This window comes from Oncorhynchus nerka, linkage group LG23 (assembly GCF_034236695.1).
Source record: "Oncorhynchus nerka isolate Pitt River linkage group LG23, Oner_Uvic_2.0, whole genome shotgun sequence".
NCBI classification, from domain to species: domain Eukaryota; kingdom Metazoa; phylum Chordata; class Actinopteri; order Salmoniformes; family Salmonidae; genus Oncorhynchus; species Oncorhynchus nerka.
Window position 1 is genome coordinate 44,485,545 of NC_088418.1, and position 17,976 is coordinate 44,503,520.

General features: G+C 45.2%; 1 protein-coding gene across 1 annotated transcript; it reads left to right on the top strand.

Moving 5' to 3' along the window:
* The first annotated feature begins 284 nt into the window (after positions 1 to 284).
* LOC115106894 (transportin-3-like) lies at positions 285 to 17,476 on the top strand. The gene is given in 24 exon segments (XM_029630087.2): positions 285 to 554; positions 3,838 to 4,038; positions 4,381 to 4,454; positions 4,715 to 4,871; positions 5,371 to 5,514; positions 5,853 to 6,009; positions 6,012 to 6,027; positions 6,225 to 6,363; positions 6,444 to 6,590; positions 6,794 to 6,901; positions 7,028 to 7,119; positions 7,272 to 7,411; positions 7,708 to 7,899; positions 10,009 to 10,100; positions 10,240 to 10,316; positions 10,483 to 10,543; positions 10,800 to 10,940; positions 12,720 to 12,836; positions 12,925 to 13,019; positions 13,255 to 13,411; positions 13,671 to 13,838; positions 14,118 to 14,230; positions 16,410 to 16,501; positions 16,644 to 17,476. Coding segments are annotated over 23 exon segments (2,763 nt in total). The 5' UTR covers positions 285 to 440; the 3' UTR covers positions 16,471 to 16,501; positions 16,644 to 17,476.
* The last annotated feature ends 500 nt before the right edge of the window (positions 17,477 to 17,976 follow it).

A 17,976-nucleotide genomic window follows, 5' to 3' on the forward strand; every position in this document is an offset into this window, starting at 1 on the left:
TGTACCCCAGTTTGAGAACAACTATTGTAAATCATGCGCTTTGCTGACATCTAGTGGTCTTTCAGTGTATATTGGGGTTCTCTTACAAAATAAATATACATACCGCCTAGCTACATAGTTATACATTGTAACTATGAACTATGAATTCAATTACATTGATATGGTGTTTCTCGTTTTTACTACTTGTTTTACAATAACAGTAAAAGAGACCCATTGTGTCCCCCGAATATGTGAAGTATAGCTTTTAGTTCCTGTAACTGTATTTCTAGACGGGGGCGTTTGTCGGTGACACACACGGGGAACCTGTGTGCGATTGAGATGGCGGTCGGAACAGCGAGCACAACTAACGAATAAATATTACCCCGTCTGAACATAAACTGTGGAACTTGTAGCGCCTTCGCATTTACCCTAAACTGTAACCCGGAACGTAGCATAGCGCTATGGAGAAACCGACAGTCGCACTTGTGTATCAAGCTGTTCAGGCTCTTTATCATGATCCGGACCCCGCCGGCAAAGAGCGAGCCTCTGTGTGGCTGGGGGAGCTACAGAGATCGGTAAGTAAACTTGAGAAATGGGGAGGGGAGGGGGGGGACTTGGAATGGGCCTAGAACAAGACATTGCTAGGCAGGTCGTGTGAGGCCGAAAACAAAACATTGCATCAGAATGCGTAATACCGTGGTGATATAAAACCATTTGATTTGTGTATGCTAACCCAACAGCGAATGAATGAGCATAGATTCACACGCTAGCTAGCAACACATTGCATAGCATTAGCTAGTTAGCTTAGTCAAGCTAGTTTGTTAGATTACCAACTAGTTAGCATTAGCCACACAGTTCCCCTTTCTACTGCTAGCCTGCTAGTAACTGTCAAATGGAAACGGGGATAAATCTATGGGGATTTCTCGGTGCAACGAAGATAATGAAGGCAAACAGTAGCCAGCTTTTTCTCGCGTGTAGTCAAACGATCCATAGTGTTAGAAAATGCTAGCTAGTTAGCCACACACAGCAGATAACTAGTTAACATCCAGTTTTTGCTAGCTAGTTGTTTAGTTAACCCTAGCCAACTACAGTAGCTGTCTTTTACAGAATATGTAGCTCGCGCTAATGACAGCGCCGTTATCCGGTCAAAGCACAGGAAGAGCGCGAGGCGAGGGTGGCTACCATGATAGCGTCCAATACTTGCAAGCAAACTTGCAGTTCTAGCCACATATGGCTAAATTGCTAAGTGGAGGGGCGTGTTGTCTCGCTAGATAACGTTAGCTAAATTAGCGGGTTAACGATATTGCCATGGAGGCTTTTGCTTTGAGTCAGTCAGCGAACGTTAACTTGGCTAGTTACACTAACAACTTCCATTTGTGTTGATACTGTTGGGTAAATGGTAGTGCCGCTGGTTAACGTTAGCCGTCTTTATTATTTCCGCATCTGTTTGTTTTTTTTCTTCCTCCCATGGCGCTGCCATCGGTCTGGTTTCCGCATATTCATTGGTTACTGCCTCGGCTCCTGCAGGAAATGCAATCATTGTCTGTCATCGGACAATCGGTGATTGAAATACGGCCCACCTACATGTTGCTGCTACGTATTCCGACCAACTTTAATTTATTACTGTGATAATTTATATAACAATGACCTGCCAGCAGGTTGCATTGAGAGTAACTGGATTCAAAAACGCAATTTCCCCCCCACTGTCATCCAGTTCCCACAGAAAGGCCTCACAAAGTCAAATATTGATTCTCTAAGAAAAAAATGCAATGTTGCTGAACACGTTTTTAAACCCGTTAGACTGTGACACCAGCAACTTCCTGAGTTTGCTGGCACTTGGGGATCTGAACGGTCTAATTTGGGAGAGCAGGAGCCATCTGAGTGATGAGCACTGTATGTGGTCTGTGCTGTCAGCAGCTTTTTTACCCTGGCTGCCAGGACATACTGGACACTGGGGACAAATGGGGAAGGGGCTTGGCTGTTAAACTTTGCAATATAAATTCTCATACACATTTGACCAGGTTATACTTTACAGTCCTTATACCATACTCCAGAATATCTAACAGCTGACCAACTGTTGGTTAAGGCAACAAGAGCTCTATGAAGGCAGCTAGCTAAAGACACCTGATGGTGAACTCATAGGAAGGGTATCCGATTTGGCCTACTGTATTTGTAAATAGGCCTACTCCCTTTGGGTCTTTGCATGATTAGAGTTTAGACATATTTTTGTGTCTGTAGGGACGCAGAATTGAGCAAGTAAGCATAGTGAGCCATTTACTAGGATTTTGACTGTTCGAGTACTCGCGTTATTGTTTGGGGAGTTCTTGAATGGGGAAAAATATTCATTTTTTAAAAATGCAATAAATACAATGTTCACATTTTTCCTGTAGGCCTATGCCGACATTGCTCAACAATGCCTAATTTATCATAACATTACAGATAACAAATCCTAATTGCTAATTTGCCCCGTGTATATATATATTGTCAATTTATAGCAAGTTAACGAAACCTTAATATCAACTGATTTATATTATATTGTGGAACAGTCTTCAAAAAGGCAGTAACCTCAGCAGTGGCACTTTCTTGTAGAAGCCTATGGCTGTGCAATTGCATAGCCTTGCTTTGTTAATTTAGCAGACAATGCTTATTTCTCGAGACCTTATCACAGTCTACGCTTATTTTATAGTAAAAAAATCATGATGTAACATAACAGAAGTGACGCGCATCTCAAGTCTGCAACAGTTATTCTCAGTGATCATTTGAAACTGGGCTCAATGTGGCTAGTTGAAATGCCTTTTTTTTTTTCGGGGTTACAAACCAAAATCTGTCATTTTGATATACAGATGTTCGATTTAGTTTATTCTGCCTGTTCTTTGTAATTTTCTGAACGGATGAACAATTCCACATTGAACACTGCATGGTGTTGAATTACAGCCATTACATATGTTTTGTGAGTAGGCCTATGCTTAATTATTCTGATGAAAATATGCTCTTTGTCAAACTGTTTTGTGTATTTTTCAGTGTGGATCGTGTCTGTTTAGGGGGTCATAGCCTAGGCTAATGGAGTGGATGAACAGGGACTTTTTGTTGTGACACTTTTTTGACAATGTGTCTTGCTGACAAAAATACCTTTTTTGTAGAAAGAAATGTCGGGACACTTGAAATGGGCCTGAAATTACGGGACTGTCCTGGGATGACAAGTGTGTGTGTGGGGGGTTAAACAAACAATTATGGGTGGGGGTTAAACAAACAATGATGGGTGGGGGTTAAACAAACAATGATGAGGTGGGGGTTAAACAAACAATGATGGGGGGGGTTAAACAAACAATGATGGGGGGGATGGGGGGGTTAAACAAACAATGATGGGGGGGGTTAAACAAACAATGATGGGGGTAAACAAACAATGAGGTGGGGGTTTGTTTTATTTTGGAATAAGATTTGATTTTCATATTTGCCACTGTAGCAGTTATTACAGAAAGGAATGTTATAACTATTTTATTACAAGTCCTACAAGCAGCAATGTGTGTCCTTTCCACCCTGTTTAGTCAGTTGATTGTTCCTGGGTATCCTTTACAGACCATTTAGCTGTGTAGGCCGGTGTGTGTAAAACTGGCGGGTATACCAGTATCCTGTTTTTTGACTTGTTTCGGTAACCTTCAAATCATATTCATTTGTCACATACACATGGTTAGCAGATGTTAATGTGAGTGTAGCGAAATGCTTGACCATGCAATAATATCTAACAAGTAATATAACCTAACAATTTCACAACTACCTGATACACACAAGTGTATCAGATAGTACTGTCTGAATAAAGTTGGTGGAGCTAACTTTTCTCCCCGTCTCCCCTCCCCGCAGATGTACGCTTGGGAGTTGGCAGACCAGCTCCTCCAGCTGAAACAGGATGTGGAATCTTGTTACTTTGCCGCCCAGACCATGAAGATGAAGATCCAGATGTCGTTCTTTGAGCTTCCCCCAGAGACCCATATCGCCCTCCGAGACTCCCTGCTCTCGCACATACAGAGCCTCAAAGACCTCTCCCCCATCATCGTCACCCAGGTAATGGCCGCCTCGCCCGTTGATGTAACTTGGGGTAACGCCCTTCCCATCCAATTATTGTCCACCCTGTCACAGTGACCACTGAAACTCCAGGATGACTTGGATTTCTGTCTGCAGACTTTATGCTCCTAGAATGCTCCCAGGGAATGTCCCACTGCCCATCTAAATGTCCCAAAAGGCATAGCAATGCACAATAGAAATCTAGCATTTACCCCAATGTACCACTACAGAGGAGTAGCTGTGGTACAATTGAACAAGTACAAGATTACGTGGCATTAAGATACTCTAATCCTTGCAAGTTCTTCCTGGTTGCTTGTCTCATTTCTCTCCTCCCTCTCTCAGCTCGCTCTGGCCATTGCAGACCTCGCACTACAGATGGCCTCCTGGAAGGGCTGTGTCCACACCCTCATTGAAAAGTAAGACCCCTCCCATTAGCGCTCAACCACCCATCTCGGATCACAGCTGTGGATAACAGAATGCAAGATTTACGGGATATTAGACCGCTGTAGGGAGTTCCATAAAGTTTAATTCTATTGAAAACAGTTGATGAGGTGGTATGTTTGAGGTGACATTAAGCTTAAAATACATCTCCTTCATGCTCATAACCGACTGCTGCCGTCTCTCCTCCCACTCTCCTTGCCCCTCTTTCTCTCATCGTCTCTCTCTTTTTCCTCAGGTATAGCAATGACGTCAGCTCCATGACGTTTCTGATAGAGATCCTTACAGTGCTCCCCGAGGAGGTCCACAGCCGCTCCCTACGCATCGGAGCCAATCGCAGGACAGAGATCATCGAGGACCTGGCCTATTACTCCAGTACTGTGGTCACCCTACTGGTGAGAGTTCTATCCATTCCTCTTTCTCTTGCCAACACTCTCACATACTAGCCTATTTTACCCTCCTGATTAAGCTGGTCTAAACTAGAGCACCCGCCACCACTCCCCCTTACTGGATAAGCAGACCTCCCATGGGTTCATCATCTCAATTTAAAACCCTGGGGTGTACAGCCTCATTATCACAAAGCTATTCAACTACTACCTTAAGAGGGACAAACTGAACCGCTCACTTTGTAGTATATCTTTCTCTGCAGAATGTCCAAGATTGCCTGTAGATGTTTGTGAGGATTAAGTGTAAGAATGTAGGAGTTGTCCTCCTAAAACAAACAGAACTATACTGTTTCTGTTGAGGGTTACATCAATCAACAATTTGCCTGGAGTCAATATTGATTACACCTGTCGTGACTGTTTTGTTGGGTGAACTTTCTTGTGCATTTGGCTTTGCGGTTTTGATAAGGGTCTGTGTTAGCGCGTGTGTGTGTTGTCACTCTGTCTACAGATGACGTGTGTGGAGAAGTCTGGCAGCAATGAGAAAATGCTGATCAAGGTTTTCCGCTGTCTGGGCAGCTGGTTCAACCTGGGAGTCCTGGACAGCAACTTTATGGCTAACAACCAGCTCCTCATGGTCCTTTTCCAAGTGCTGGTATGTCTGTGTCTCGGTCTCTTTCTTTCTCTCCCTGTTTGTCTGGCTTTCTCTCGCTCTCTCTCTCTCATCACATTTTGGAATCACAAATTAACAGTGCTAGTGACACACTCCCGAAAACAAACAACTTTTAGGATACTCCCAAAGTCTATTGAAAACACTAGCGGTATTTGTTCCTAACCCTTATTTATGCAACAACCATGGGGGGATTGGGGGGGAATAATTTATGCTGGTTTAGAATGCTTGTATGCACAGTGCATATGGTTTATGTTTTTCAGCCGGAACATCTCTTTGATGGACTGTTCTCTCTCTTTTTTTTTTGTCTGTTTGTTTGGCAGCAGAGAGATGAGACGTCCACTAACCTGCACGAGGCCGCGTCCGACTGTGTGTGTTCAGCGCTGTACGCCATCGAGAACGTGGACACGCACATGCCCCTGGCCCAGCAGCTCTTCCAGGGCGTCCTCACGCTGGAGACAGCCTACCACATGGCCGTGGCACGGAGGACCTCGACAAGTACGAACGCGCTACTCTCCTTTTCATACGTACACCAAGATCAGCTATCCAATCACCACACCCCTTCCTGCGCCAAATCTATCCCTCCTCTCCATTGCTCTTGATGTTGAGCTCTTCTGTCTCTTCTCTGCTGTCCTCTGTGTGGAAGAAAAGAGTGATCACTTTTATCCACAAGTCTCTTCTCCTTTTGTTCTCAGAGTGTTGAATTACTGTAGGATCTTCACTGAGTTGTGTGAGACGTTTCTGGAGACGACAGTCAGGAGTCCAGGCCAGGGCATGGGAGACCTGCGGACGCTTGAGCTACTGCTCATCTGTGCAGGACACCCTCAATATGAGGTACACACACACACACACACAAGCGCACACACACTCTGTTGCTTTGGGTGGATTTCAAGTTCTCTTCTGGTTCATCTCAGGTCGTGGAGATCTCCTTTAACTTCTGGTATCGTCTGGGAGAGAACCTGTATAAGACCAACGACCCTGCCCTCCACGGCATCTTCAGACCCTATATCCAGAGACTGCTGCACGGCCTGGCCCGCCACTGCCAACTAGACCCCGACCACGTAAGGACCACCCACCACATGACAAGGAGTCCTTAACCAACTCCAGTGATGCCGACCGTACTCCCCAATACTCTTCTGGTGTCATATCTGATTTGTAGAATCCCATAACCATGTGCGTCTCATTAAGTAGTTCAGTACATCATTTAACTTTGTCGGCACTATATCATTCATTCCCTTTTCTCTATTTTTGTGTTGATCCACAGGAGGGCATCCCAGAAGATACTGATGACTTTGGGGAGTTCAGGATGAGGGTGTCTGATCTTGTGAAGGATGTCATTTTCCTTGTGGGCTCCATGGAATGTTTCTCCCAGGTAGCAACCTTTTGGAAATTACAAGTTCAAATGACGTTATTAAGACAAATGACAAACTATACCGACTTCCTTCTTTTTTTCCCCCCTCTCTCTCTCTCTCTCCTTTCCTCCCTCTTGCTCTATCAGTTGTACTCCACTCTAAAAGAAGGGAACCCTCCCTGGGAGGTGACTGAGGCTGTTCTCTTCATCATGGCCGCCATCGCCAAGAGTGTAGACCCGTGAGTGTCCTCTTCGTTCTGTTAATGAGTAATGATGTGCTATGACTAAATCGCTTCCCCCACCGTGTAGAATGTGTACAGCTACTTGTTGATTTGTATATCCTTCCCCCAAGGTGTTTGTGTGTAACGTGTTAATGCTTCACCCCTGTCAGTGAGAACAACCCCACCCTGACAGAGGTGTTAGAGCAGGTGGTGCTGCTGCCAGAGACTGTCCATATCGCCGTGCGCTACACCAGCATTGAGCTGGTGGGGGAGATGAGCGAGGTCGTTGACCGCAACCCGCGGTTCCTAGGTAGGCTCAGTCGTCACGCTACGGTCAATATCTTAGCTCGGGTCCTGAGTGATTGAGTTCATCAATTTAGAGGTTCATCTTCATGTGTGTGTGTGCCCCTTGTTTTGAACTCGTCTCTATTTCCTTGTCATTTTTCTTTGTTATTTTTCAATTCCTTGTTCCTTCCTGTGTCAAATGCCTGTCACTCTGTTTTGTTATGTCCCTGCTGTGTTACGAATGTGCGCCTCTGTCTGTGCGCCTCTGTTGGCTGCGTACTCTGGATGTGTGCATGACCTTAGCCCCGCTCTATGTCACAGACCCCGTGCTGAACTACCTGATGAAGGGCCTGAGGGAGAAGACCCTGGCTTCCGTGGCGGCCAAGGCCATCCATAACATCTGCTCTGTGTGTCGGGACCACATGGCCCAGCACTTCCAGGGCCTGCTGGACATCGCCCGTGCCCTCGACTCCTTCGCCCTGACGACCGAAGCCGCCGTAGGCCTCCTCAAAGGTAACCTTATGCCACACTTAAGGTGTAGATCAGATCTAATATTGCAGATAGAAGCCACAATCTATCTGTGTAATTGTCTGTCTTTTCAATCCCCCACTTTATTTTGTATGTATATTTTCCCCTAACCCTACCACCCCTCCCCTAATTGTAGTAAATTAATGGACAACGATACTTAGGCTTCTACTTCCAGCTTATACACAGTGTTAACCTTTTACGGACACAATATATTTTACATGACCTTTCTTTTGTTTGTCTTTTAGTCCCATCCTTCAGCTACCCTCAACCCCTCCCATCTATCTCTGAAGATCATCCCGTTTTGACTTCTAGTTGCCATATATACACTTACATACAGTACCAGTCAAAAGTTTGGACACCTACTCGTTCAAGGGTTTTTCTTTATTTTGACTATTTTCTACATTGTAGAATAATAGTGAAGACATCAAAACAATGAAATATTTGTTCTGTCTTTTCTGGTGGATTAAACCGAAATTGAAACCAGCTTTCTATGTCTTGTTTTAAAAATATCCGAAAGTGTGAAGTTGTAATCTGAATGAAGATAAAAAAAAAAGGTCATTCTTGAACACTGGGTGAGCCATTCTTACTAATCTGTTAGAGAACCAGTTCGGGTATAAGTATAGATTTTGTATGCCGAAAGTGAGAGGTCCAATGCTTTAATATATGGTCATTTCTGCCTTCCTAATTCGTATTTATTTATACAAATAGGCCCGTTCCAAATGAAAATAAAAAATAAAATAAAAAGTAATTGAATGTAGGTAGGGCCATGAGTAAAAAGGTCAACTGGGATATGACTAAATAATTAATCGGGTGTTTTTATACATACTTTTTTTCTCCTCAAATAGACAGGTGTTGTCCTTTCCATGGTAGCAAGATCTTCTCTAATTTGGGTAACTTTCTATTGTAGTGAGAATTTATTTATTTTGGGATATGAATACAGAGTATTTCCACTTCACTGTCGGACCATTTTATCGGTAAAATACCCAGTAATGTTAAAGATGCATTTCATTTTTTAATATGATGCATTTATCATAATTCGAGGTTCGAAAATTTTCGAAAAAGGATCTATATCCCGAGGCTGTGCAGGGATCAAAAATCGAATCAAATTTTATTTTTTACATGCGCCGAATACAACGGGTGTGAAATGCTTACTTTACAAGCCCTTATCAAACAATGTAGTTTAAGAAAAAATAGCAATATAACAAATTTAAGGAGCAACAATAAAATAACAGTAATGAGACTATATATTGGGGGTTGTGGTACAGAGTCAATGTGCAGGGGCACCGGTTAGTCGAGGTAATATGTAGGTAGGGGTAAAGTGACACTGCAGGGATAGAGTAGCAGCCGTGTAAAGATGGGGTGGGGAAAAGTCAAATAGTCCGGGTAGACATTTGATTAGATGTTAAGGTGTCTAGAAGCTGTTTAGAAGCCTTTTTGACCTAGGCTTGGAGCTCCGGTACCGCCTGCCGTGCGGTAGCAGAGCAAACAGTCTATGACTAGGATGGCTGGAGCCCTTGGCAATTTATTTTTTTATGGCCTTCCTCTGACACCGCCTGGTATAGAGATCCTGGATGGCAGGAAGCTTGTCCCCAGTGATGTACCCTCTGTAGTGCCTTGTGGTTGGAGGTTGTGCAGGTGATACAACCAGTGCTTTCTGGTGCAGCTGTAGAACCTTTTGCCAAATCTTCCCAGTCTCCTGAGGGGTAAAAGGTGTTTTATGTGCCCTCTTCACAACTGTCTTGGTGTGTTTTGGATCGTTTGTTTGTGATGTGGACGCCAAGAAACCTGAAGCTCTCAACCTGCTCCACTACAGCCCCATCGGCGAGAATTGCAGATTTAAACGAACATGAATCGTCAGCGTACCACGACAACCTTTCTGCTCCACTCCTTCTCTATTCTGTCTCTCACTTTCAATCTCTTGTTTTTACGAATGTCTCTCAATTGCTGGTCCATATCTGTCGGCAATTTGTTCTCTTTGGACTGTGGCTCGACGTTCCGGTTTGTCTTTTTGTTTGATTGCCTACTGAGGTTGATTTGTATTAAACGGTGGTGTTGCTCTGTCACCGTGGTAATGCTGGTTGTTTTACCTTGCAGGTACAGCCCTGGTCCTGGCTCGCCTGCCCCTGGAGAAGATCGCTGAGTGTTTGAGTGACCTGTGTGCTGTGCAGGTCATGGCCCTCAAAAAGGTGTGTGTTGTTCTGCCGTTTGGTTGTGTGTATGAGGTACCTTAGTAGAATTGTGTAACACTAATTGTAGTGTAACAGTTTTGTGGATTGGGTTTTTGTGTGATACCAACAGGTTTGCTTGTTTGTCTCTTATCCTCAGCTTCTCTCTCAGGACCCCAGGAATGGGAAAGCTGCTGACCCCACTGTCTGGCTGGACAGACTAGCCGTCATCTTCCGGTACGCTCAACCCATTTATAACACATTTATACTATATATACATATCCTGGTTGCACAGGTCATGTCTTATGTAGCTATATGGCCGCTATACAGATATGATGATTTGGGTTGGTTGTTTAATATTTTAAGCAGAAATGTTCATCTTAATGTTTTTTTTCCCCCCCAGACACACAAACCCCATCGTAGAGAATGGACAGACACACCCATGTCAGAAAGTTATCCAGGAGGTAAAGCAACTGTCTGTTTTTTTTCACCCTCTAGATTTTTATAGCAATTTTTTTGGTGTTTGGACAAAGCTACCATTGCATACAACCTGCTTTGTTCAACCCATTAATTTGACTTGGGGCTATTCTGGCGCTCAACTACCCTGATGCTTCTCTCCCTTGCAGATTTTAACTTCAACTTGAGGCCATGATTGAGTACAGTCATTCCCGCAGCTTCTCATGCTAAATCTACATTGGGTGTTTCCTTGGTTCTCTGTAGATCTGGCCGGTCCTATCAGAGACTCTGAACACACACCAGGCTGATAACCGCATCGTGGAGCGCTGTTGTCGCTGCCTGCGGTTTGCTGTGCGCTGCGTGGGCAAGGGCTCTGCCTCTCTACTACAGCCACTCGTCACACAGGTGCGCGTCCCTGTGTTTGGTTCACGATACGCCCCATATACAGATGGATAAATCTTGGTTGGCGTCTGTTATTTGTGTATACAAAATCCTTTGCCACCGGGTGCTTGTTGAGCCCAGGGCAGCCGGTGACTGACAGTTAGGCTGAATGTACAGTATAGGGTTTTAACTTTTCCAAACTCCTGGGTTGATGGGATTCCCTGGCTTTCTGATGATTCTCTCTTGAATCTAGATTTCTGGGAATTTACTGGAATTTTTTACTCTAGTATAGGTCCTTAATATAATGTGTGCGTTTTCAGATGGTCAGCGGAATTTAACATTAACGCTTGTCTGCTTGCTCGGGGGAAAGTAAAAAAAATGTTTTTTAAACATTCGGACGAGTGGATTTAAAATGGTCTGAATTGACGAGTGAAAACAATTACTATGAAACAATTGGGTTACTTCGATCATAATTTGATTACTGTCCTCCGGATACCATGTTTTGCTCACTGTCCTCCCAATCTCTGCAGAGACGTCGGAGAACTCTATAATTATTGTAGGCCTGCACCGACAGGCAAAGTGGTCTTTCAGTCATGCAGTCGCGAGGTGTGTTTTTGAGGTCAAAGCGAGCCGCGTTAGAACACTTGTTGATAATAGCTACTGAGCTATTTGCCCAGTTATAGCAAATGTTTGGTCAGTAACAAGAATCCTGGTAAAGTAATGGTGTCTGTCAGCTGTGTGCCAGTTTCCGGATGAGGGAGGGAGGGAGGGAGAGCGAGACGGAGAGTGACATTTTGCGCCGCAGGTAAATAATGATATGCAAAAGACAGTCTAGATAACCAGCCAAACCTCACACAATGTTTTTAATTTGAATCTCGCTCGTTAACTATATTAACTATTAGCATGCATCAAATGTCATGTCTGACGTCCTAAAATAACTTTCCACTGGCAATTCGCTATAACGGCAAATGGCCAACATGCAGTTGATGAAACCAATACTGCATTCTCTAGTTGTAAAACCGTCTCACTCGCTCAAAATTGTCTAGGATTCTCCCCTGGTCAATACTAACAAATATTCTTAGAATAGCCTAATGGACAAGTAACTCCTGTGCTGTCAAGATCTCCCCTGAACACTAAATCATTTAACCTTTACAAATAGATTAACTTCTAAATTGGCGACCTCGCCCACCATAACCATTTAATCCCTGGTTCATTGAATGAAGATAATTATTTTATAAAGACAAAGTATTTGGTTGTAATTGTTATGTTGCAGGGTGGCCAACCCTCATCTGGGAGAGCTACTGGGTGTGCAGGATTTAGCTCCTTCCCTGTTCGAACACACCACATTGCTCAACAGGTCCTTGATAAGCTGACTGGTGTGTTTTGAGCAGGGTTGTATCAAAATCCTGCACCCCCAGTAGTTCTCCAGATGGAGGGTTGACGAACCACGTGTTTTATCCAGTAGCTCATCAGTGCAGTATTTCTACTTTGTGGGGGATGCTCAAGGCCCAACGGTAGGACATATAATGCATGGGATCAGAGACCAGCAGCCTTCCATTGTCAACACCAGGGATTTACAATGCATGTTATTTTGTGAAGCGGTTCCTTGCATGATATAACACAATTTTCAGGAAACTTTTTGGCCTTGGTGTTATATTTTTTTTGTGGGGGAGGGGGGGGGGCGCACACAGACGGAGCTTTTGGACCGGTACAAATTCAGTCACAAAAGTTCATGTCAAGCCCTGGTCAGTGTGTACCAGGTGTAAAGATGTGTGTATCAGGTGTGAAGATGTTGTGTTTCAGATGGTCAGTGTGTATCAGGTGTATCCCCACTCCTGCTTCCTGTATCTGGGCAGCATCCTGGTGGATGAGTACGGCATGGAGGAGGGCTGCAGACAAGGTCTACTGGACATGCTGCAGGTAGGGGAGGCATAGTTCACTAGAGTGGCGGTGGAACTCTGGTTGTTATTGGTTTTGAACTGACTTTGTCCCTTCTCTCTACCCGTAGGCTCTTTGTATGCCCACCTTCCAGCTATTGGAGCAGACCAACGGCCTCCGTAACCACCCAGACACAGTAGATGACCTCTTCAGACTCGCTACCAGGTATGATCAACTGGAACACAGTTCAAACTGTTGCTCCTCTCCCTTCAAAATAATTAGTTCACTTACTTTCAATGGGTCTCGTCTGAGTGGCAGGAATGAAACCTAACCATTGCTGGGGACCTGACATTGGCATTCTTGTTTTACGGCATTCGGGTTATAAAGAAGATTCTCTCTCTCTCTGACATGTCTGTCTTCCCATCTCTCTCTCTCTCTCTCTCGCTTCTTCTCTCTGCAGGTTTGTCCAGCGTAGTCCCATCACCCTGCTCAGCAGTGGCATCATCGTCCACATCATCCAGTGTGCCATCGCGGCCACGACACTGGACCACCGGGATGCCAACTGCAGCGTCATGAAGTTTGTCAGAGACCTCATCCACACGGGCGTCAGCAACGACGTGAGTCAGTCCCAACAGTCAATATATTTCAAGTCCGTTTGTTTGACGTCTCTGTTGCAGAATGCACAGAATCCCTGATCTATAAATTATATTTGTATCCCAAATGATTCCTTATGTCATCAAGATGAGCAAATATGTGCCTTGCCTTGCTCAAACATGTCCCATCAAACACGGGGATTCACTGTTTGACGATCAATCAAGTCTCCTCTGAATAACAATAGTCAGTCAGATTGTCATGTTTCCCCCCCCCCCATTTCAGCACGAGGATGACTTTGAGCTGCGGAAGCAGCTAATAGGCCAGGCCATGGGGCAGCACGGGCAGCAGTTGGTCACCCAGCTCATGCACACATGCTGCTTCTGCCTGCCACCTTACACACTCCCCGATGTGGCTGAGGTGCTCTGGGAGATCATGGTGTTCGACAGGCCGGTGAGTCTCTCACACGTACATTGACACACACACACACACACTTAGCTCTTTCGGTTCTGACAGTACTTGTACAATACATATGCAGTTGAATGTACACATACACTGGTGTCTTCAGCAGGTGCTCGCTGTCATACCACAAGATGGCGATAAGAGAACATCTTTCAACAGGGACCACAATTCATATTCACACACACTTCCAATGACATTGGCATGACTCACGAGATAAGTGTTGTAGTGCTTCAATTGCATTGCTTTTAACGTTGCGGACATGTTTTCTAGACGTTCTGCCGCTGGCTGGAGAATGCGCTGAAGGGGCTTCCTAAAGAGACGTCAGGCGGGGCGGTGACCGTCACACACAAACAGCTCACAGACTTCCACAAGCAGGTCACCAGGTGAGCATATCACAGCCACGCCCCTTCCATGCTTCTCAAGTGTCATCTGGTGCAGTTGTACCCATCAGGTGCATTCCTTCCAGAAATGATCTAACTAGCCTCATAGGTTCAGGAGTTATGTCAGGTGAAACTCTGCGTAGTAGTTGACTCCCTGTCAGCTGTTGATGTTCTGACTCTGGGAAGAGCTCGTGTCACTGGGCGTGCTCAAACAAGCTGCTCCAGTGGAACGCTGGGAAACCGGAGTAGGGAAACCTCATGGATTCCCTGCCACAAGTTCAAGCTCGCCTAGAAGCGTCCCTTCCCTGCCCCAGTTTTCCAGCGCTCCACCCTCCCTCCCACGCAGTGTCTGAGGGAATGGGCGCTTCAGATGACAGCTAAAATCCAATCTGATTTGTCACATGCGCCGTATACAACGGGTGTAGACCTTACACTGAAATGCTTACTTACGACCCCTAACCGACAGTGCAGTTGAAAAGAAATATGGATAAGAATAAGAGAAAAGTAACATGTAATTAAAGAGGAGCACATTTTTTTAACATTTTTTTTTTACAATATATATAGGAGGGTGCCGGTACAGAGTCAATGTTGGGGGCACCGGTTAGTTGAGGTAGTATGTACATGTAGGTAGAGTTAGTGACTATGCATAGATAATAACAGAGAGTGGCAGTGGAGAGAGGAGGGCATGTTCAGGAGGCTTGTGGGTAGAAGCTGTTCAGAAGCATCTTGGACCTAGACTTGGCGCTCCGGTACCGCTTGCCGTGTGGTAGCAGAGGGAACAGTCTATGACAAGGGTGGCCGGAGTCTTTGACAATTTTCAGGGCCTTCCTCTGACACCGCCTGGTATAGAGGTCCTGGATGGCAGGAAGCTTGGCCCCAGTGATGTACTGCCCTCAGTAGTGCCTTGTGGTCGGAGGCCGAGCAGTTACCATACCAGGCAGTAATGGTGCAGCTGGAGAACCTTTTGAGGATCTGAAGACTCATGCCAAATCTTTTCAGTCTTCTGGGGGGGGGTAGGTTTTGTTGCGCTCGCTTCACGGCTGTCTTGGTGTGCTTGGACCATGTTAGTTTGATGATGTGGACACCAAGGAACTTGCAGCTCTCAACCTGCTCCACTGCAGCCCCGTCGATGAGAATGGGGGCGTGCTCGGTCCTCATTTTCCTGTAGTCTACAATCATCTCCTTTGTCTTGATCAAGTTGAAGGAGAGGTCGTCCTTGCACCACACGGCCAGGTCACTGACCTCCTCCCTATTGCCTGTCTCGTTGTCAGTGATCAGGCCTACCACTGTTGTCATCTGTAAATTTAATGATGGTGTTGGAGTCTTGCCTGGCCGGGCAGTCATGGTCAGCGCATGCTCGCAGTACACGTCCTGGTAATCCGCCTGGGCCTGCGGCCTTGTGAATCAAGTCTTCCTGGAACAGCTGGTGCTCTCATGCATGTTTCAGTATTATTTGCCTCGAAGCGAGCATACAATTAGTTCAGCTCGTCCGGTAGGCTGTGCTTCTGTTTTGTAGTCTGTAATGGTTTGCAGGCCCTGCCACATCCGACGAGTGTCCGAGACTGTGCAGAACGACCCGATCTTAGTCTTGTATTGATGCTTTGCCTGTTTCATGGTTTGTCGGAGGGCAAAGCGGGATATCTCTTAAGCTTCCAGTTTAGAGTCCCGCTCCTTGAATGCGGCAGCTCTAGCCTTTAGCTCAGTGCGGATGCTGCCTGTAATCCATGGTTTCTGGTTGGGGTATATATGTGTACGGTCACTGTGAGGACGACGTCATTGAAGCCAATGACAGATGTGGTGTACTACTCAATGCCATTAAAGGAATTCTGGAACATATTCCAGTCTGTGCTAGCAAAACAGTCCTGTAGCTGAGGATCTGCTTCATCTGACCTCTCTTTTATTGATATAGTCACTGGTGCTTCCTGCTTTAATTTAGCTTGTAAGCAGGAATCCGATAGTATTTCTGAGGGAGCACCTTGTTCACAGTAGGAGTCTTGTGAGACAAACTGCAGGCTAGACATGGGTTCATTTCAGTTCAGATTAATATAAAGTGACCTTGACTAAATGGCAAGCCTGAATGTTCAATGACCTTTTCTTTTAAAATTTCATTTGAAATAACCTTTAACATGTAAATGTACCAAATGAATAACGTTGCTCTTTCTCAATCTGTCCATCGATCCAGTGCAGAGGAGTGTAAGCAGGTGTGCTGGGCTATCCGGGAGTTCACCAGATTGTTCCGATAGCCACGCCCAAAGAGCTCTGCCAGAACACCAGGTACAGCATCAACCCAAACAGCCCCCACACTGGGATCGACAGACTCCTCTGGTGCCATGTCTTTAGATGGTTCCAAAAAAAACCATCTGATCGTATTTACGTTGGTAGTGTCAGTAAGATCGCCTTTGTTTTTCTTCCTCAGGTTAAATATTTTGGCGAACATTCAGAGGTGACGGCAAAGAGGCTGAAGACCGCAGCAGACGAGAATCTAAAGGGATCTCCTACTGGACAGATGGGCGGGACTTGGCACTGTGGAAAGCCAATCAAGACGCATCGCAAGGATTGGAGTGACAGGGTGAACACGTAAACGAAACGCGCCTTCGACTTTGGCTGTGTGAGAAGAGACGCCCCCCTTCCGCCCCCCTGCCTCACTGTCGCCACAGTAACAGGTGGCATGAGGGTTGAAAGGGGGCAGGGCAGGAGGGCATGTCCAAGGAGGAACGAGAATTCACCGACTCAAAGAAATGGAATGGGATTAGTTCTGGATCCATCTTCAAAAAGAACAAGAGAAGGAAGGGAAAAAACAAAGAAAAAAAACAAAGGATGTGCCTGGTTGCAAATCATAATGCATCAAAAAAAGACTTGTACGTTTTTAAATTGAGAAATGATTTATTTTCATGGATGTGTCTTTAGAACTTTAACATGGTCTTGCTGTCGGTGCCATATAGAAAAATAAATAGCAAACCCACGATGCCCTTCACAAATTGGCCACCACTGCCTTGTGGAGGAATTTAGGAAATGGTTGAAGGGAATGCTGGGAGATTTGGCGTCACCTTTGACCTTTTTAAACGTGTTGGCTGGAGTTTTACTGTTCTCTATTGCCAGGGAAGGGGAGTTGTGACAGGTCGAGTGGGACTCTGGCAAATAGTATATTCTTTTTTTTTTTTTTTTTTTTCACCTCTGGCATCGTCCATTCTTGGATAGGCAGACACCGTCATGTTGTGAACAACAATAAAAACGACAGTGAGGAACAAACGTGCCCTTGTCTATCATGTTTTAGAGTTTAGACATTTGTTCATCCCAGACCCACAACCCCACTCATCCTCTGGCAGAAACCAGTTAGCCAAGGTGTCATTTGTTGCAGAGCCACTGCTGTCCGTCAGACACGCGTACACACACTGTTTTAGGTGTTGTGTTCTACTTAAATGTCCAGACAGATGCCGACATGCATGTTGCTGTAACATATCCAGAGACATTTCAACAAGCCCCTACTTTTCGATCCCATTCACAATCAACATTTCCAGTGACTACATGTAGAAGTCCATGTCACTCACCACCCTTCCAAGGGTAATTTGCTGACTGGTTCACCCTCATTGCCAAGTCCATGTTTTGGATCATGTCCACAATACAACCTGGTCTGTGTTCAAGTCAAACAGGTTCCCTTCCAGCTGTAAAGTGAACATGGAGGTAGTTGTTTCACTGTTCTGGAATTCCCCCCCCCTAGAATCTGAGGGTGAAGTGACAATACCAGTAGA